General features: G+C 64.5%; 2 protein-coding genes and 1 long non-coding RNA gene across 3 annotated transcripts; 2 read left to right on the top strand and 1 right to left on the bottom strand.

Moving 5' to 3' along the window:
* Positions 1 to 137: 137 nt before the first annotated feature.
* On the top strand, positions 138 to 10526 carry SLC35A2 (solute carrier family 35 member A2). Its single transcript, XM_064643493.1, is given in 6 exon segments — positions 138 to 337; positions 1453 to 1635; positions 3170 to 3321; positions 5807 to 5965; positions 5967 to 6475; positions 10031 to 10526. Coding segments are annotated over 6 exon segments (1095 nt in total). The 5' UTR covers positions 138 to 273; the 3' UTR covers positions 10059 to 10526.
* Positions 6567 to 8867, top strand: LOC135408193 (uncharacterized). Its single transcript, XR_010427325.1, has 3 exons — positions 6567 to 7765; positions 7884 to 7946; positions 8006 to 8867. It is a non-coding gene; the product is annotated as an uncharacterized LOC135408193 (long non-coding RNA).
* Positions 10527 to 10626: 100 nt separating the features above from the next.
* PORCN (porcupine O-acyltransferase) lies at positions 10627 to 19078 on the bottom strand (the record flags this gene model as incomplete). Its single annotated transcript, XM_064643494.1, is given in 8 exon segments — positions 10627 to 10952; positions 11049 to 11159; positions 13039 to 13124; positions 14733 to 14796; positions 15920 to 15996; positions 17137 to 17218; positions 17220 to 17238; positions 18897 to 19078. Coding segments are annotated over 8 exon segments (723 nt in total), but the record flags the coding sequence as incomplete, so codon positions are not given.
* Between the last annotated feature and the right edge of the window lie 960 nt (positions 19079 to 20038).

Genomic DNA, 20038 nt, shown 5'->3' with positions numbered 1-20038 from the left:
AGGAGATCGCAGGTGAAAAGGGCGGGAAGAGCGCCAGGCGGGTGGCTATTGGTTGGGACTCAGAGGGGGCGTGGCTTTGTGAGGGGAGAGGGGCGAGGTCAGCGAGCCAGCCGAGCGCTGATTAACCGCCCGTGCTCCGGGAGGCGGGGCCTCACGCGGAAGGCGCGCGTTGATTGGCCGTCCGCTCCGGGGAGGGCGGAGCCTCACCCCTCTCCCCCGTTTCGGTGGGCGGGGCCGCGTCGTGGCCGGAACCGGAAGTGCCGCAGTGCCAACATGGCGGCGCCGGCGGCGGCGGGGGACGGGGGCGGCTCCGTCGGCACCGCCGGGCCCACGAACGGTGAGAGCGGGACGGGACGAGGGGGGCGCGGGGGGCCGTCACGGGGGGGCTGTGGGGCGGGGAGGGGAGTGGAAAACGGGAGGCGACCGGAGAGGGCTCCGGGAGGGCCTCAGGGGCCCCTTGGGGAGGGACCATTGGGGGGGGAAAGGGAGGGGAGGGGTCCCGGGGGATGGAGGAGGGGGTGCCGTGGGGGTTGGGGAGGGTCTGGGGGTCCCAAAATCCTTCGGGGGGTCTCAGGGAGGGGGGTCTCGGGGGTCTGGGGAACGATGGAGGGCTCGGGGGGGTCTGGGGATCCCAAAGTCTTTCTTGGGGGTCCTGGGGGCGGGATGTCTGTGGGTCCCGGGGGGGGTCGGGCAGGGTCTGGGGGTCCCGGCAGGGGGGGTCTGGGGGTCTCAGCATCGTTCTGGGGGTCCCTGGGGGGGTCAGGATGGGCTGTGGGGCAGGGCGGGGTCTTGGGGTCCCAGAGTCCTTCTGGGGGCCCTGGAGTGGGTCTGGGGGTCCCGCGAGGGGGGAGGTTGGGGGGGTCTGAGGGCCCCCCCCGTCGTTCTGGGGGTCCCACAGTGGGTCCGGGGGTCCCGTGGTTGTTCTGGGGGTCCCATGGGGGAATCTGCCCCCCCCATTAATGCCCCCCAGTGTCGTGGTGGGTGAAGCCCCCCAGCCTGGGGGGGCTGAGGCTGCAGAACCCAGCAGGGCTCGGGGGGTCCCATGGTCGTTCTGGGGTCCCGTGGGGGGTCTGGGGGTCCCGTGGGGGGTCTCTAAGTGCTCCCCCATCCCCCCCAGTGTCGTGGCGGGTGAACCCCCCCAGCCTGGGGGGCTGGTGCTGCAGAACCCAGCAGGGCTCGGGGGGTCCCATGGTCGTTCTGACATCCCGTGGTTATTCTGGGGGTCCCGTGGAGGGTCTGGGGGTCCCCTGGGGGGTCTCTAAGTGCCCCCCCGTCCCCCCCAGTGTCGTGACGGGTGAAGCCCCCCATCTTGGGGGTGCTGGGGCTGCAGAACTCATCAGGGTTTGGGGGGTTTTGCTGCTGGTCTGGGGGTCCCGTGGGGGGTCTGGGGGTCCCGTGGAGGGTCTGGGTGTGCCCGGGGGGGGTCTCTAAGTGCCCCCCTGTGCCCCCCAGTGTCGTGGCGGGTGAAGTACGCCAGCCTGGGGGTGCTGGTGCTGCAGAACGCGTCGCTGGTGCTGAGCATCCGCTACGTGAGGACCCTGCCCGGGGACAGGTTCCTGCCCAGCACGGCCGTGGTGATGGCTGAGGTGATGAAGGGCAGCGCCTGCCTCCTCCTCCTCCTCATCCAGCACAAAGGTAAGGACAGGACACGGCTCCTGCCTCCTCCTCCTCCTCATCCAGCACAAGGGTGAGTCACCTGGGGGGCACTGGGGACACTGGGAGGGACACTGGGGACACTGGGGGGGACACTGGGGACACAGCTCCTGCCTCCTCCTCCTCCTCCTCCTCCAGCACAAGGCTGAGTGCTGGGGACACTGGGGGGACATTGGGGACACTGGGGGGGACACTGGGGACACTAGGGGGGACATTGGGGACAGAGAATCTGTGTTCTCTTGCTTCTCATCCGGCACAGTGGGGAGACACTGGGGACATTGGGGACACCGGGGACACTGGGGGGACACAACCCCTGTCTCCTCACGCCCTGTTTGGGGACAGTCCCTGACCTTTTCCCTGTGTGGGGACAGTTTGGGCACTTGTGTCCCTCTTTGGGGCCCCCTTGATCCGTGTCCCCCCCCAGGCAGTGTCCAAGGCCATTTGGGGACACTCTGGGGACAGTGTGGCCCCATGTCCCCCCAGGCAGTGTGCGGCACACGGCGGTGACGCTGTTTGGGGACAGTTTGGGGACATTTGGGGACAGTTTGGGGACACTGTGCCCTGTGTCCCCCCAGGCAGTGTCCGACAGACAGCAGTGATGCTGTCTGGGGACATTTGGGGACAGTTTGGGGCCATTTGGGGACACTGTGCCCTGTCCCCCCCAGGCAGTGTCTGACAGACGGCGGTGACACTGTTTGGGGACACTCTGGGGACAGTTTGGGGCCATTTGGGGACACTATGATCTGTGTCCCCCCAGGCAGTGTGCGGCAGACGGCGGTGACGCTGTTTGGGGACAGTTTGGGGACATTTGGGGACATTTGGGGACATTTGGGCACAGTTTGGGGACAGTTTGGGGCCATTTGGGGACACTGTGCCCTGTCCCCCCCAGGCAGTGTCCGACAGACAGCAGTGACGCTGCACGAGGCGGTTTGGGGCCAGTTTGGGGCCTGTTTGGGGCCATTTGGGGACACTGTGCCCTGTCTCCCCAGGCAGTGTCTGACAGACGGCGGTGACGCTGCACGAGGCGGTTTGGGGCCAGTTTGAGGCCATTTGGGGACACTGTGCCTCGTGTCCCCCCAGGCAGTGTCCGGCAGACAGCGGTGACGCTGTTTGGGGACATTTGGGGCCATTTGGGGACACTGTGCCCTGTCCCCCCAGGCAGTGTCCGACAGACGGCGGTGACGCTGCACGAGGCGGTTTGGGGACAGTTTGGGGACATTTGGGGACAGTTTGGGCACAATTTGGGGCCATTTTGGGACACTGTGACTCGTGTCCCCCCAGGCAGTGTCCGACAGACGGCGGTGACGCTGCACGAGGCGGTTTGGGGGCAGTTTGGGGACGTTTGGGGACAGTTTGGGGACATTTGGGGACACTGTGCCCTGTGTCCCCCCAGGCAGTGTCCGACAGACAGCAGTGACGCTGCACGAGGCGGTTTGGGGGCAGTTTGGGGACATTTGGGCACAGTTTGGGGACAGTTTGGGGCCATTTGGGGACACTGTGCCCTGTGTCCCCCCAGGCAGTGTCCGGCAGACGGCGGTGACGCTGCACGAGGCGGTTTGGGGGCAGTTTGGGGACACCCTGCGCCTGGCCGTGCCCTCCCTCATCTACACCCTGCAGAACAACCTGCAGTACGTGGCCATCTCCAACCTGCCCGCGGCCACCTTCCAGGTGACACTGGGGACAGGGGGACAGCGGGGACAGGGGGGGTCAACAGGGACAGGGTGGCACTTCAGGGACGTTGGGGACAATGGGGCACAAGGGGGGACAACAGGGACACAAGGACAGCAGGGACAGGGTGGCATTTCAGGACATTGGAGATGTCAGGGATGTTGGGGACAACAGGGGACACGGGGGGACAGCAGGGTCAGAGTGGCATTGGAGATCTCAGGGATGTTGGGGACAGCAGGGGACAAGGGGGACAACAGACAAGAGGGGACAGCGGAGACACAGGGGGACAGCAGGGACCAGGTGGCATTTCAGGACACTGGAGATGTCAGGGACATGGGGGACAGCAGGGGACACAGGAGGCAGTGGGGACACGGGGGGACAGTGGGGACAGAGTGGCATTTCAGGCCATTGGAGATGTCAGGAATGTTGGGGACAACAGGGGACATGGGGGACAGCAGGGACAACAGGGACAAGGTGGCACTTCAGGATATTGGAGATCTCAGGGACATTGGGGACAACAGGGGACACGGGGGGACAGCGGGGACAAGGTGGCACTTCAGGGACATTGGAGATCTCAGGGACACTGGGGACACGTGGGGACAGCAGGGACAGGGTGGCACACAAGGACCTTGGGGACACCTGGGGACACGGGGGACAGGGTGGGGGTGGGGCCATCGGGGATCTCAGGGATGGGAGGGGACAGGGTGGCACTTGGGGACACGTGGGGACATCGTGCCCTGGTCCATGGTGGTGGCCCTGTGTCTCTATCTCTGTGTCCCCATCCTTGTGACAACGTCCCTGTCCCTGTGACATTGTCCCTGTCCCCATTCCTGTGTTCCTCTCTCAGTGACAGTGTCCCCATCCCTGTGACAGTGTCCCCCTCCCTGTGTCCATGTGACAATGGCCCTGTCCCCATTCCCATGTTTCTCTCTCAGTGTCCCCGTGTCCCCGTCCCTCTGTCCCCAGGTGACGAACCAGCTGAACATTGTAACCCTGTCCCTGTCCCCATGTCCTTGTTCCCCTGTCCCCATGTCCCCATCCCTCTGTCCCCAGGTGACGAACCAGCTGAAGATCCTGGCCTTGTCCCTGTGTCCCTGTCCCTGTGTCCCTGTCCCCGTGTCCCTGTCCCTGTGTCCCTGTCCCCGTGTCCCTGTGCCTCTGTCCTCTCTCTCTCTGTCCCCAGGTTGTACCAGCTGAAGATCCTGACCACGGCCCTGTTCTCTGTTCTGGGCACGTCCCTGTCCGTCTGTCCCTGTCTCTGTGTCCCTGTCTCTGTGTCCCTGTGCCTGTGTCCCTGTCCCCGTGTCCCTGTCCCTAACCGTGTCCCCTCTGTGTCCCCAGGTTGTACCAGCTGAAGATCCTGACCACAGCCCCGTTCTCAGTGCTGCTCCTGGGCACGTCCCTGTCCCGCCTGCAGTGGCTGTCCCTGTGTCCCTGTCCCTGTGTCCCTGTGTCCCTGTCCCTAATCCTGTCCCGTCTCTCTGTGTCCCCAGGTGACGTACCAGCTGAAGATCCTGACCCTGTCCCTGTCCCTAACCCTGTCCCCTCTCTGTCCCCAGGTGACGTACCAGCTGAAGATCCTGTCCCTGTCCCTGTGTCCCTGTCCCTAACTGTGTTTCTCTCTGTGTCCCCAGGTTGTACCAGCTGAAGATCCTGACCACAGCCCTGTTCTCTGTCCTCCTCCTGGGCACGTCCCTGTCCCTGTGTCCCTGTCCCTGTGTCCCTGTGTCCCTGTCCCTAACCCTGTCCCCTCTCTCTGTCCCCAGGTGACATACCAGCTGAAGATCCTGACCCTGTCCCTGTGTCCCTGTCCCTAAGTGTCTCTCTCTGTCCCTTGTCCCCAGGTGACGTACCAGCTGAAGATCCTGACCCTGTCCCTGTGTCCCTGTCCCTAAGTGTCTCTCTCTGTCCCTTGTCCCCAGGTGACGTACCAGCTGAAGATCCTGACCACAGCCCTGTTCTCTGTCCTCCTCCTGGGCACGTCGCTGTCCCGTTTGCAGTGGCTGTCCCTGTGTCCCTGTCCCTGTCCCTGTCCCTGTGTCCCTGTCCCTGTCCCTAACCCTGTCCCCTCTCTGTCCCCAGGTGACGTACCAGTTGAAGATCCTGACCATGGCCCTGTTCTCTGTCCTCCTCCTGGGCACGTCGCTGTCCCGCCTGCAGTGGCTGTCCCTGTGTCCCTGTCCCTGTCCCTGTGTCCCTGTGTCCCTGTGTCCCTGTCCCTGTGTCCCTGTGTCCCTGTGTCCCTGTGTCCCTGTGTCCCTGTCCCTCTGTCCCTGTGTCCCTGTGTCCCTGTCCCTGTGTCCCTGTCCCTAACCGTGTCCCTCTCTCTGTCCCCAGGTGACGTACCAGCTGAAGATCCTGACCACGGCCCTGTTCTCTGTCCTCCTCCTGGGCACGTCGCTGTCCCGTTTGCAGTGGCTGTCCCTGTGTCCCTGTCCCTGTGTCCCTGTCCCTGTCCCTAACCCTGTCCCCTCTCTGTCCCCAGGTGACGTACCAGCTGAAGATCCTGACCACGGCCCTGTTCTCTGTCCTCCTCCTGGGCACGTCGCTGTCCCGCCTGCAGTGGCTGTCCCTGGCGCTGCTCTTCGCGGGCGTGGCCCTGGTCCAGGCCGAGGGCGCCCGTGGCGCGGGGGGCGCGGGGGGGGGCGGCCCTGGCGCCCTCGGTGCCCCCCGAGGGGCCCCCCCAGAGCTACGCCGTGGGGCTGGCGGCCGTGGCCGCCTCCTGCCTGTCCTCGGGCTTCGCCGGCGTCTACTTCGAGCGGCTGCTCAAGCGCTCGGGCGGCTCCATCTGGGTGCGCAACGTGCAGCTGGGCGCCGTGGGCACGGCCGTGGGGCTGGGGGCCATGCTGGCCGCCGAGGGCTCCTCCGTGGCCGCCCTGGGCTTCTTCTACGGCTACAACGGCGCCGTGTGGGCCGTGGTGGTGAACCAGGCGGCCGGGGGGCTGCTGGTGGCCGTGGTGGTGCGCTACGCCGACAACATCCTCAAGGGCTTCGCCACCGCCCTGTCCATCGTGGCCTCCACGGCCGCCTCGGCCCAGCTCTTCGGCTTCCGCCCCCGCGGGCCCTTCCTGGCCGGCACCGCCATGGTGCTGGTGGCCGTCTGCCTCTACGGGCGGCCCCGCGGCCACGACAGAGGGGGACACGCCGGGGACAAGTCAGTGGCGGCCTAGGGACGGGCCGGGGGGGACGGGAGTCTGGGGGGGCCTGCTGGGGCTTCCTCGGGCGGTGGGGGCTCCTCGGGGCTCCTTAGGGCTGGTGGAGGATCTGCTGGGGCTCGGTAGGTCGTGGGGCTCGTTAAGGCTCGTTAGGGCTGGTGAAGGACCTGGTGGGGCTCGTTAGGGCTCGTTAGGGCTGGTGAAGGACCTGGTGGGGCTTGTTAAGTTGTGGGGGCTTATTTAAGGTTCATTAGGGCTGGTGAAGGACCTGGTGGGGCTCGTTAGATCGTGGGGGCTCGTTAAGGCTCGTTAGGGCTGGTGAAGGACCTGGTGGGGCTCATTAGGTTGTGGGGGCTCGTTAAGGCTCATTAGGGCTGGTGAGGGATCTGGTGGGGCTCGTTAGGTCGTGGGGGCTTGTTGTGGGCAGAGAACCCACCTCGGGGGGGGCAGCCCTGGGTCTGGGGGCATCCCATGGTGGGGCTGGCTTGGGCTTGGCAGGAGGTGCTGGGGGGTCACTGGGGCTCTCTGGGGCTCACTGGGGGGTCACTGGGGCTCACTGGGGGGTCACTGGAGTCACTGGGGCTCACTGGGACTCACTGGGGCTCACTGGGGATCACTGGGTGTCACTGGGAGTCACTGGGGGTCACTGGGAGTCACTGGGGATCACTGGGGCTCACTGGGACTCACTGGGGGGCACTGGGGCTCACTGGGGGGCACTGGGGCTCAGTGGGGCTCACTGGGACTCACTGGGGGTCACTGGGAGTCCCTGGGGGTCACTGGGGCTCACTGGGGGTCACTGGGGCTCACTGGGGGTCACTGGGACTCACTGGGGCTCAGTGGGGCTCACTGGGACTCACTGGGGGTCACTGGGAGTCCCTGGGGGTCACTGGGGCTCACTGGGAGTCCCTGGGGGTCACTGGGAGTCACTGGGGCTCACTGGGGCTCACTGGGACTCACTGGGGATCACTGGGGCTCACTGGGGCTCACTGGGACTCACTGGGGCTCTCTGGGGTCCAGGTTTGGGGGTCATCAGGCTGAGGGGACTCATTAAGGCTCGTTAGGAGCTGGGGAGTCCTCAGGTCCCGAGAGCCGGGTTTGGGGTCCTCAGGTGGTGGGGACTCGTTAGGGGGTGACAGAGGAGCTATTTGACCTCATTAAATGGTCAGGACTCATTAAGGCTCATTAGGAGATGGAGACCTTGGTCTGGGGGGTCATCAGTGGTGGGGGCTCATTAAGGCTCATTAGGAGGTGGTGGGCTCGTTAAGGCTCCTTGGGTGATGGGGGCCCAGGTTTTGGGGTCATCAGGCAGTGGGGACTCATTAAGGGGCTCATTAAGGCTCATTAGGAGGTGGCAGGCTCGTTAAGGCTCGTTGGGTGATGAAGGAGCTGGTGGGGGTGGGGGCCCAGGTTTGGGGGTCATCAGGTGGTGGGGACTCATTAAGGCTCATTAAGTGGTGGGGGCTCATTAAGGCTTGTTAGGAGGTGGTGGAGGAGCTTGTGGGCTCATTAAGCGGTGGGGGTTCATTAAGGCTCATTAGCAAGTGAGGAAGGACCTGATGGGGCTCGTTAGGTCCTGGAGACCCTCATCTCATCTCGGGCCTCGTTAATTAAGGCTCATTAAGGCTGATGAGGTGATGAGGGACCTGTCGGGGCTCTTTAATGGGGGGGACCCAGATCTTGGGGAATCGTTTGGGAGGTGGAGACTCATTAAGGGTCAATAATTAGTGGGACCCAGATCTTGGGGGGTCATTCGGTTGTTGGGGGCTCGTTAAGGGTCGTTAATTAGTGGGACCCCAAGTTTTGAGTTCGTTAGGCTGTGGGGGCTTATTAAGGGTTGTTAATTAGTGGACCCAGGTTTTGGTGCTCGTTAAGGTTCGTTGGGTGATGGGGGACCCTGGGGTGGAGTTTAATGAGCTTAATGAGGTCACTGAGGTTAATGAGGTTAATGGGGCCCATGGGATTAACAAGATCAGTGGGTCAATGAGCTTAATGACCTTAATGAGGTCAATGGGTTAATGATTTAAATGAAGTCAGGGGGGTTAATGGGGTTAATGAAGCTCATGGCACTAACGGGGTCAATGGGTTAATGAGGTCAGTGGGTTAATGAGGTTAACGAGGTCGATGGGTTGGGGTTAATGAGGTTAACGAGGTCAATGGGGTTAATGATGTCAGTGGGTTAATGAGGTTAACGAGGTCAGTGAGTTTAATGAAGGAGCTCCCTGGGGGTCCCGGACCCTTCCTGGGGCATCACCTCCCCCCCCTCCCCTCCCCCCCGGCCCCTCCCCCTCCCCGCGGGGGGCGGGGCCGATGTACAGATTTTATAGGGGGGGAGGGGCCGGCGCGTTTTTAATTAACGGCGATTTCGGGGCTAATAAAGGAGGATTTGGTTAACGGCGCCTTCGGGGGGAGGGGCACTAACACACTAACACCCTCTGACACCTATGGGGGACCCCCAGGGCCATAGAGAACCCATAGGGACCCCCAGGGCCATAGAGACCCCCCAGGGACCCCCAGGGCCTTATGGAACCCATAGGGACCCCCCCGGGCTGTATAGAATCCATAGGGACCCCCCAGGGCCATAGAAACCCCCCCGGGGCCATATAGAATCAATAGGGACCCCCCCAGGGCCATATAGAATCCATAGGGATCCCTCAGGGCCGTATGGAACCCATGGGGACCTCTAGTGCCATATGAGAGAGACCCCCTGGGAGCTCAGAGGATCCATTGGGGATCCCCCTCTGGGCCATAGAGAGACCCCCTGGGCCATATAGGATCTATAGGGACCACTCTAGCACCATGGAGAATTCAAAGGGACACCCCAGGCCATATAGAACCCATGAGGGACCCTCCCGGGGCCATATAGGATCTATAGGGGATACTCACCCAGACCCTCCCCGGGCCAGAGAGGATCCATAGGAACACTCCCAAGGGCCATATAGAATCCATACGGACACCCCTTAATCCTGAATCCATAGGGGCCCACCCCAGGGCCATATAGAATCCATAGGGACACCCCCCAACCCAGAATCCATAGGGGCCCGCCCCAGGGCCATAGGGGCCCCACAGGGACCCCACAGGGGGTACAGAAAGACCCCAAAAGGCATAAAGGGGTCCCCTCCAGTAGGAGCCCCTGGGAACACCCCCCAGGCCGTATGGGATCCATCAGGACCTGCCCAGGGCCATACAGGAACTATAGGGACCCCCCCACCCCCAGGGGGTATTGGGGAACCCCCCCCAAGGCCCTTTAGGATCCATAACGATCCCCCCAGGCCCTATAGGATCCATAAAGACCCCCCCAGGCCCTATAGGATCCGTAACGACCCCCCCAGGCCCTATAGGCTCCATAAAGACCCCCCCCAGGCCCTATAGGCTCCATAGGGGACCTCCCCCCGGCTCTATAGGATCCATAAAGACACTCCCCCCCCCCCCGGCCCTATAGGATCCATCAAGACCCCCCCCCCCGGCCCTATAGGATCCATAAAGCCCCCCCCCCCGGCCCTATAGGCTCCATAGGGACCCCCCGTGCTCAGCCCCGGGGTCTCTCTCTCTTGCAGGTCTCCCGACAAGGACAAGGGCACCTGATGGCACCGACCGACCCCCCCGGCCCTATAGGGGCCATATGGACCCCCAGGTCCCTATAGGAGCCATAACCCCTCCCCCTGGGCTCTATAGGGACCATATGGGCCCCCCTGGGCTCTATAGGAACCATGTGCCCTCCCCCCACCCCCCCAGTCCCTATAGAGTGTGGACACGCTCCACTCCCCCCTCCAGACCCTATACCACCCATATGGACCCTTCCCTACCCCCCAGTCCCTATAGAGACCATATGGACCCCCCCGGGCTATAGGGACTGGTCGGGCTCCCCTCCCCCTCCCTTCCCTATAGGGGCCATATGGACCCTCCCCAGTCCCTATAGAGACCATATGGCCCCCCCCGGGGCTATAGGGACTGGTGGGACCCAGTCCCTATAGGGGCCGTATGGGCCTTCCCTCCCTCCCGAATCTCGCGTTAAAAATCCCTTTTTTCCCACGTGAATTTCGAGGATTTCGGGTCACGTTTCCGCTCGTCCGCCGGGGGGCGCCAAACAACCTCCGAAAACCCCCGCCCCCCCCGCGCTCCCATTGGCCGGCGGGCAATGATTGACAGGAACCACCGGGGGCGGGGCTTTATTGGGTGGCGTCGCGGGCAGGGACCATGGAGAGGAACTTCCGGCGGCGGGCGGAGCGGGCAGGGACCATAGAGAGAAACTTCCGGCGGCGGGCGGAGCGGCCGCGCTCGGGGCCGCCGGGTCCTCCCAGCGCTCCCAGTTCCCTCCCAGTCGCTCCCAGTGCCCCCCCCGGCCCCTCCCAGTGCCCCCCAGGGCCCCGGGCGGGCTCAGCGCAGCAGCCGCGCCAGGAGCCAGCAGCCCAGGGTGACCCAGTGGCTCGCCCAGTGCAGCTCCGACCACTTGCGGATGGTGTAGGACATCCCATAGCCCTGGGGGGGACACAGGGGGTCGGGGGGGCTCCCGAACACCGGGGAGGGGGGGGTTGGGGGGGGTTGGGCGGATTTGGGGGGGGTTGGGTGTCCCACCTGCTCCTCCACGGCGTCGTCGGCCTCCACGTCGAAGAGGGCGCCCAGGTAGGAGAGGTGGAACAGGGCCAGGACCCCCAGGGCGCCGTTCAGGGCTCGCACCCACACGGCCTGGGGGACCCCCAAACCCTTCAGGGACCCCTGAACCCTTCAGGGACCCCCCCAAACTACCCAGGGACCCCCAAACCCTTCAGGGACCCCCCCAAACTGCCCAGGGATCCCCAACCCCTTCAGGGACCCCCCTAAACCCCTTCAGGGACCCCCAAACCCTTCAGGGACCCCCCTCCAAACTGCCCAGGGACCCCCAAACCCTTCAGGGACCCCCCCAAACTGCCCAGGGATCCCCAACCCCTTCAGGGACCCCCCTAAACCCCTTCAGGGACCCCCAAACCCTTCAGGGACCCTCAAACCCTTCAGGGACCCCCCTAAACCCCTTCAGGGACCCCCAAACCCTTCAGGGACCCCCCCCAAACTGCCCAGGGACCCCCAAACCCTTCAGGGACCCCCCCAAACCCTTCAGGGACCCCCCTAAACCCCTTCAGGGACCCCCCCCAAACTACCCAGGGACCCCCAAACCATTCAGGGACCCCTGAACCCTTGAGGACCCCCCCCTAAACCACCCAGGGACCCCTGAACCCCTTCAGGGCCCCCCCTCCAAACCGCCCAGGGACCCCCAAACCCCCCCGAGACCCCCAGTGCACTGTTCAGGGCTTGGACCCCCCCAAACTCTTCAGGGACCCCCCCAAATCTCCCTGTTCAGGGTCCGGGGGAGCCCAAAACACCCTCCGGGGGCCCCAAATCCCACAAACACCCCCCAAACCCTTCCAGAGACCCCCAACACCCCCCAGACACTCTGCAAATCCCCCAACACCCCCCCCGAGCACCCCAAGACTCCCCCCAACCACCCCCGGGGACCCCCAAATCCCCCCAACAGCCCCCAAGGCCCCCAGGGACCCTAAACCCCCCAAATCCCCTCAACACTCCCCCCAACACCCTCCAGGACCCCCAAATTCCCCCAGCACCCCCTCAAACACCCTCCAGTGACCACTGACACCCCCGGGAACACCCCCCAGGGACCCCCAAACCCCCCCAACACCCCCCAGGGACCCCCAAACCCCCCCAAATCCCCCCAACACCCCAGAGAGACCCCGAACACCCCCCTAAACACCCCCCAGGACCACCAAACCCCCCCAATACCCCCCAGGACCACCAACCCCCCCCCCCAAGACCCCCCAACACCCCCCTAAACACCCCCCAGGACCACCAAACCCCCCCAACATCCCTCAAACAACCCTAAAATTCCTGCAGCCCCCCCAAACACCCCCCAGGGACCCTGAGCACCCCCCTAAACACCCCCCAGGACCCCCAAATTCCCCCAATATCCCTCAAACACCCCTAAAATTCCCCAGGGCCCCCCTAAACACCCCCGTAGAGACCCCCAACACCCCCCTAAACACCCCCCAGGACCACCAAACCCACCCAAATCCCCCAACAGCCCATAGAGACCCCGAACACCCCCCTAAACACCCCCCCAGGACCACCAAATCCCCCCAACATCCCTCAAAACACCCCCAAAATCCCCCCAATATCCCCCAACCCCCCCCAAAATCCCCACAGCCCCCCCCCAGGGACCCCCCAGGGACCCCAAACACCCCCCTAAACACCCCCCAGGACCCCCCAAATCCCCCCAACATCTCTCAAACAACCCTAAAATTCCTGCAGCCCCCCCCAAACACCCCCCAGGGACCCATCTGGACCCTGAGCACCCCCCTAGACACCCCCCAGGACCCCCCAAATCCCCCAATATCCCTCAAACACCCCCAAAGTTCCCCCAGCCCCTCCCCAAACACCCCCCTAAACACCCCCCAGGACCACCAAACCCCCCTAACATCTGCCAACACCCCCCAAATCCCCCCAACATCCCTCAAATCCCCCCAACACCCCTCAATCCCCCCCCAAATTCCCCCCCAGGCCCCCCGGCCCCACTCACGTCCTTGTTCCTGTGTGGGCAGCGGGGCGGGCAGCGCTTGGCGAGCACGCAGGCGTCCAGCAGCACGGCCAGGCGCTGCCGCAGCGCTGGGGGAGGGGGCGGGGTCACGGGACACGCCCACCCCGGCCACACCCATCGCCTGACCACACCACCCGGCCACACCCATCGCCTGACCACACCCACACCGACCACACCCATCGCCTGACCACACCCACACCGACCACACCCATCGCCTGACCACACCCAAGCCTCCTAAACTGGATGTGCCCGTGTGAGACCACGCCCATTCCTTCCATCTGGACTTGCCCACTCTGACCACGCCCAGCCAGGCCACGCCCATGCCCCCAAACTGGGTGTGCCCACATGGACCACACCCATCACCTGGCCACACCCAACCAAGACCACACCCACTACTTTAATCTGGACACGCCCATTCAGGCCACACCCACAGCTTTTAACCTGGACATGCCCATGTGAGACCACGCCCACTCAATCTGGACACGCCCAACCAGAGACCACACCCATCAGGTGACCACGCCCACCTGGGACCACACCCATGCCTCTACACTGCTGCAGGGCGGGGGAGGGTCAGCATAGACACGCCCACTGCGACCACACCCATGGCAACCTGACATGCCCACCCAGACCACGCCCCCAGCACTGGACACACCCACCCAGGCCACACCCCTTAAACTGGGCACAGCCCCTGAGACCCCGCCCACCCCCTCAAATGGCCACACCAAGACCACACCCACAGCCTTCAGTAGCCACGCCCACCCCAGACCCCACCCCATCCCCCTCACCTGAGGCTCCACCCACTTCCCCGTAACTCCACCCACCACCTCCAGGCTCCACCCACACCCTCTGAGGCCCCACCTACCTTTCCAGTCCCTGCCCCACACCCCTGAGCCCCGCCCATACCTGCAGCTCACCCCCTTTACCCCCACCCACCCTCTCCTAAGCCCCACCCACCCTATTTAAGCCCCACCCACCCTATTTAAGCCCCTCCTGTTGCCCTTAAGCCCCTCCCACCCCCTCAGGCCCCACCGACTATTGGCTCCACCCACTCCCCTGCCCCACCCTGTTCCCAGGCTCCACCCCATCCTTTAGGCCCCTCCCATTGATCATAAGCCCCGCCCACCACTTTAGGCCCCACCTACCAATCTCAAAACCCTCCTCCTTTGAAGCCCCGCCCTTTGAAGCTCCTCCCACACTCTTATAAGCCCCTCCCACCCCTTTAGGCTCCACCCACACATCCACAGCCCCACCCACTCTAGCCCCACCCCCTTTCCCCTGCACCTCTTTAGCCCCACCCACATCACACACACCCCCCTTAGGCCCTCCCACATCTTCAGGTCCCACCCCCTCACACCCCTTTTAGGCTCCTCCCACCTCTTTAGGCCCCACCCACCTCAGTCACACCCCACTTAGGCCCCTCCCCCATTTCAAGCCCCACCCACCTCCCAGCCCCCATAGCCCCCCCACCTCTTTAGGCCCCACCCCCACACCTTAGACCCCGCCCACTCTGTCACCACACCCAACCTGGCCCCGCCCATCCCTTCCTGCTCCGCCCTCTCCCGGTTCCCACCCCCTTCCCTTTGGTCCCTCCCTCTGCCCCCGGCTCCTCCCCCTCCCCTGGCTCCACCCCCTCCCCTGGCTCCGCCCCCATGGCCCCGCCCCGGCCCCGCCCTCACCGTGCTCGGCGTAGGTGATGAGGCCGAGGGAGAGGAGCACGGCGGCCAGGTGGAAACTCAGGCCCTGGGGTCAAAGGGCAGGGGTCAGGGGGCACCGGGGGGGTCATGGGGGTGCTTTGGGGGGGTTGAGAGGGTCGGGGTGGGGCAGGGGGGTCATGGGGTGGTTTGGGGGTTCAGGGGGGCCCTGGGGGGGGTCAGGGGGGTCATGGGGTGGTTTGGGGGTTCAGGGGGGCCCTGGGGGGGTCATGGGGTGCTTTGCGGGGGTTTGGGGGGTCAGAGGTTGGTTTAGGGGGGCCCTGGGGGGGTCATGGGGTGCTTTCGGGGCATCGGGGGGCTTGGGGGAGGTCAGGGGGGCACTGGAGGGGTCAGGGGGGGCCAGAGGGGTTTGGGGGGGGCCGAAGGGCTCTCACGTGCAGCAGGGCACTGGGGGAGTTTGGGGGGGTTTTGGGGGGTGTTTTGGGGTGTTTTTGGGGGCTCTCACGTGCAGCAGGGCACTGGGGGAGTTTGGGGGGGTTTTGGGGTGTTTTTGGGGGCTCTCACGTGCAGCAGGGCACTGGGGGGGTTTGGGGTGGGTTTTGGGGGTGTTTCAGGGTGGTTTTGGGGTGGTTTTTGGGGTGGTTTTGGGGCTCTCACGTGCAGCAGGGCACTGGGGGGGGTTGGGTGGTTTTTGGGGGGCACTGGGTGGGTTTTTGGGGTGTTTTTGGGGTGTCTCACGTGCAGCAGGGCGCTGTGGGGTTTGGGTGGTGGTTTTGGGGTGTTTTGGGTGGTTTTGGGGTGTCTCACGTGCAGCAGGGCGCTGGGGGGGTTTGGGGTGGGTTTTGGGGTGTTTCAGGGTGGTTTTGGGGTGTTTTTGCGTGTTTTGGGCTGTTTTGGGGTGTTTTTGGGGGTGTCTCACGTGCAGCAGGGCGCTGGGGGGGTTTGGGGTGGGTTTGGGGTGGGTTTTGGGGTGGGTTTTGGGGTGTTTTGGGGGTGTTTTTGGGGGTGTCTCACGTGCAGCAGGGCGCTGGGGGGGTTTGGGGTGGGTTTTGGGGTGTTTTGGGGTGTTTCAGGGTGGTTTTGGGGGTGTTTTAGGGCGGTTTGTTGGGGTGTTTTGGGGGTGTTTTGGGGGTGTCTCATGTGCAGCAGGGCGCTGTGGGGGTTTGGGGTGGGTTTTGGGGGTGGTTTTGGGTGTTTTGGGGGTGTCTCACGTGCAGCAGGGCGCTGGCCGCGTACGTGCCCAGCACAGCAGCGAAGGTGCCCAACCTGCGGGCGGTCTGGAACACGTCTGGGACCACACGGAGACACCAGTTACACCAGTCACCTCCCAGTTACACCAGTGACCACCCCAGGGACAGCCCAGTGACACCAGTAACCACCCCAGGGACAGCCCAGTTACACCAGTAACTACACCAGTGACCACCCCAGGGACAGCCCAGTTACACCAGCAACCACCCAGGGACAGCCCAGTTACACCAGCAACCACCCCAGGGACAGCCCAGTTACACCAGTAACCACCCCAGGGACAGCCCAGTTACACCAGTGACCACCCCAGGGACAGCCCAGTTACACCAGTAACCACCCCAGGGACAGAGCTCAGTTACACAGTAACCACACCAGGGACAGCCCAGTTACACCAGTTACACCAGTGACCACACCAGGGACAGCCCAGTTACACCAGTTACACCAGTGACCACACCAGGGACAGCCCAGTTACACCAGTTACACCAGTAACCACCCCAGGGACAGCCCAGTTACACCAGTTACACCAGTGACCACCCCAGGGACAGCCCAGTTACACCAGTTACACCAGTGACCACCCCAGTGACCTCCAGTTACACCAGCAACCACCCCAGTTACACCAGTAACCACCCCAGTGACACCAGGGACAGCCCAGTTACACCAGTGACCACCTCAGGGACACCAGTTACACCAGTAACCACCCCAGTGACCTCCAGTGCCCTTCGAGTCCCTCCCAGTGCCCCCTCAGTGACACCAGTTACACCAATAACAACCCCCAGTGGCCCCCAGTCCCTCCCTCTGCCCCCCAGAGGCACCAGTTACACCAGTGACCACACCCAGTGACCCCCTGTGCCCCCTCAGGGACACCAGTTACACCAGTAATGACCATCCAGTCCCCCCAGTCCCCTCCCAGGTGTGCAGCCAGAGGGGCATGGGCAGGTCCCAGTTCCCTCCCAGTGCCCCCCAGTTCCCTCCCAGTTTCCCCCAGTCCCTCCCAGTCCCTCCCAGTGCCCCCAGTCTCACAGGTGTGCAGCCAGCGGGACATGGGCAGGTCCCAGTTCCCCCCCAGTCCCTCCCAGTGCCCCCAGTCTCACAGGTGTGCAGCCAGCGGGACATGGGCAGGTTCCAGTTCCCTCCCAGTCCCTCCCAGTCCCCCCCAGTCCCTCCCAGTCCCCCCCAGTCTCACAGGTGTGCAGCCAGCGGGACATGGGCAGGTTCCAGTTGGTCACCACCTCGGCCATCGAGCGCGGCAGCTCCACCCGCAGCGGGCCGCGACACAGACAGGTCCCTGGGGGGGCACAGGGGGGGCACTGTCACCAAGGGGGGGTCAGTGTCACCAAGGGGGGCACTGGGGGGCACTGTCACCATGGGGGGCACTGTCACCAAGGGGGGGCACTGGGGGGCACTGGGGACACTGGGGAGAGGACACTGGGAGGTCACTGTCACCAAGGGGGGCACTGGGGGGGCACTGTCACGGGGGGGTCACTGGGGACAGGACACTGGGGGGTCACTGTCACATGGGGGGGTCCCCACAGCAGCCCCAACACCGACAGGTCCCTGTGGGGGGCCATGGGGGGGGACACGGGGGGCCACTGTCACTGGGGAGAGAACTGTCACCATGGGGGGGCACTGGGGGGTCCCACAGCGGCCGGGACACTGACAGGTCCCTGCAGGGGGGGTCACTGTCACCGGGGGGGGCACAGGGGACACTGGGGGGTCACTGTCACCACGGGAGGGGACATTGGGGACATTGGGGGGTCACTGTCACCATGGCGGGGGGACACGGGGGGACACTGTCACCAAGGGGGACACTGGAGACACTGGGGAGTAACTGTAACCACAAGGGGGGACACTGGGGACACTGGGGGGTCACTGTCACCAAGGGGGGGGACACGGGGGGCACTGTCACCATGGGGGAGGCACTGAGGGGGTCCCTGTCATTGGGGGGGTCACATGGTGGGGTCCCAGAGCGGCCACGACACCGACAGGTCCTTGTCACCATGAGGGGTCACTGGGGGGTCAGTGTGTCCGGGGGGGTCACTGTCACCATGAGGGGTCACTGGGGGGGTCAGTGTGTCCGGGGGGGGGTCACTGTCACTGGGGGGGGACATCCTGACATCACTGTCACCATGGGGGGACACTGCAGGGTCCCCATGGGGGTCACTGTCACCGGGGGGTTCCCCATGGGGGGGGGCACTGTCCCCACAGGGGTGTCCCCATCCCCAGGAGCTCCATGGGGGGGTCAGTCAGTGTGTCACTGGGGGGGTCACTGTGTTACTGGGAGGGGCCAGTGTGTTATTGGGGGGGTCAGTCAGTGTGTCACTGAGGGGTCAGTGTGTCACTGGGGGCTGTCACAGGGGGTCAGTGTGTCATTGGGGGGGTCACTCAGTGTGTCACTGGGGTCAGTGTGTCACCTGGGGTCACTCAGTGTGTCCCGGGGGTGTCAGTGTGTCCCTGGGGGGTGTCAGTGTGTCCCTGGGGTGTCAGTGTGTCCCTGGGGGTGTCAGTGTGTCCCTGGGGTGTCAGTGTGTCCCGGGGGTGTCAGTGTGTCCCGGGGGTGTCAGTGTGTCCCGGGGGTGTCTCAGGGGGTGTCAGTGTGTCCCGGGGGGTGTCAGTGTGTCATTGGGGGTATCAGTGTGTCCCGGGGGGTGTCAGTGTGTCCCGGGGGTGTCTCAGGGGGTGTCAGTGTGTCCCGGGGGTGTCAGTGTGTCTCAGGGGTGTCAGTGTGTCCCGGGGGTGTCAGTGTGTCTCAGGGGTGTCAGTGTGTCCCTGGGGGGGTCAGTGTGTCCCGGGGGTGTCAGTGTGTCCCTGGGGGTGTCAGTGTGTCCCTGGGGGTGTCAGTGTGTCTCAGGGGTGTCAGTGTGTCTCAGTGGGGTCAGTGTGTCCCGGGGGTGTCGGGGTGTCCCGGGGGTGTCCCGGGGGTGTCCGGCTGTCCCGGTCCCTGACCAGCGCAGGTTGTCGTGGCTCTCGCTGTGCCCCGAGCCCGCCAGCGTGGCCGTGGCCTCGGACAGGAAGGCCACAAAGTAGTTGCTGAAGTGGAAGGAGAGGGCGCTCTCGTACGCGCGGAGCCACCTGGCGGCCGGGAGGACCCCCGGGGGACAGAAACGGGGGATTTGGGGGGACACGGGGGAGGTTTGGGGGGGACACGGGGGAGGTTTGGGGGATTTGGGGACAAAAGGGGGGGATGGGGGGAATGGGGGGGTGGGGAGGAAATGGGGGGATTTGGGGGGACAAGGGGGGGTTTGGGAGGAACACGGGGGGGTTTGGGGCGATTTGGGGAAAAAACGGGGGGTTTGGGGGGGACACGGGGGATTTGGGGGGGAAATGGGGGTGGTGGGGAGGAAATGCGGGGATTTGGGGGGACAAAGGGGGGTTTGAGGGGGACACGGGGGGGTTGGGGGGATTTGGGGGACAAAAGGGGGGTTTGAGGGGGGACACGGGGGAGGTTGGGGAGGAAATGGGGGGATTTGGGGGGACAGAGGGAGGTTTGGGGGGAAATGGGGGGGATTTTGGGGGGGGGTGGAGGGGAAATGAGGGGATTTGGGGGGACAGAGGGAGGTTGAGGGGGGGACACGGGGGGGGTTGGGGCGATTTAGGTGACAAAAGAGGGGGGTTGGGGGGAAATGGGGGGATTTGGGGGGAGTGTGGAGGAAATGGGGGGATTTAGGGGGACAAAGGGGGGGTTTGGGGGGGGACACGGGGGGGGTTGGGGAGGAAATGGGGGGATTGGGGGGGTCAGGGTGAGGGGGGCACACGGGGGGGTTGGGGCAATTTGGGGACAAAAGGGAGGGTTTGGGGGGGAAATGGAGGAATTTGGGGGGAGTGTGGAGGAAATGGGGGCATTTAGGGGACAAAAAGGATGGTTCGGGGGGACAAGAGGAGGTTGAGAGGGGACACGGGGGGGGGGTTTGGGGCGATTTGGGGACAAAAGAGAAGGTTTGGGGGGGAAATGGGGGAATTTGGGGGGGACAAAGGGGGGGTGGTTGGGGGGGGGATACGGGGGGGGGTTGGGGGCGATTTGGGGGACAAAAGGGGGGGGGTTTGGGGGACAAAGGGGGGGGGGTTGGGGAGGAAATGGGGGGGATTTA

The sequence above is a fragment of the Pseudopipra pipra genome, unplaced genomic scaffold (genome assembly GCF_036250125.1).
Source record: "Pseudopipra pipra isolate bDixPip1 unplaced genomic scaffold, bDixPip1.hap1 HAP1_SCAFFOLD_220, whole genome shotgun sequence".
Classification (NCBI taxonomy): domain Eukaryota; kingdom Metazoa; phylum Chordata; class Aves; order Passeriformes; family Pipridae; genus Pseudopipra; species Pseudopipra pipra.
Note: the sequence above shows the minus strand (reverse complement) of the source record. Positions and strands in the feature narration are given on the sequence as shown.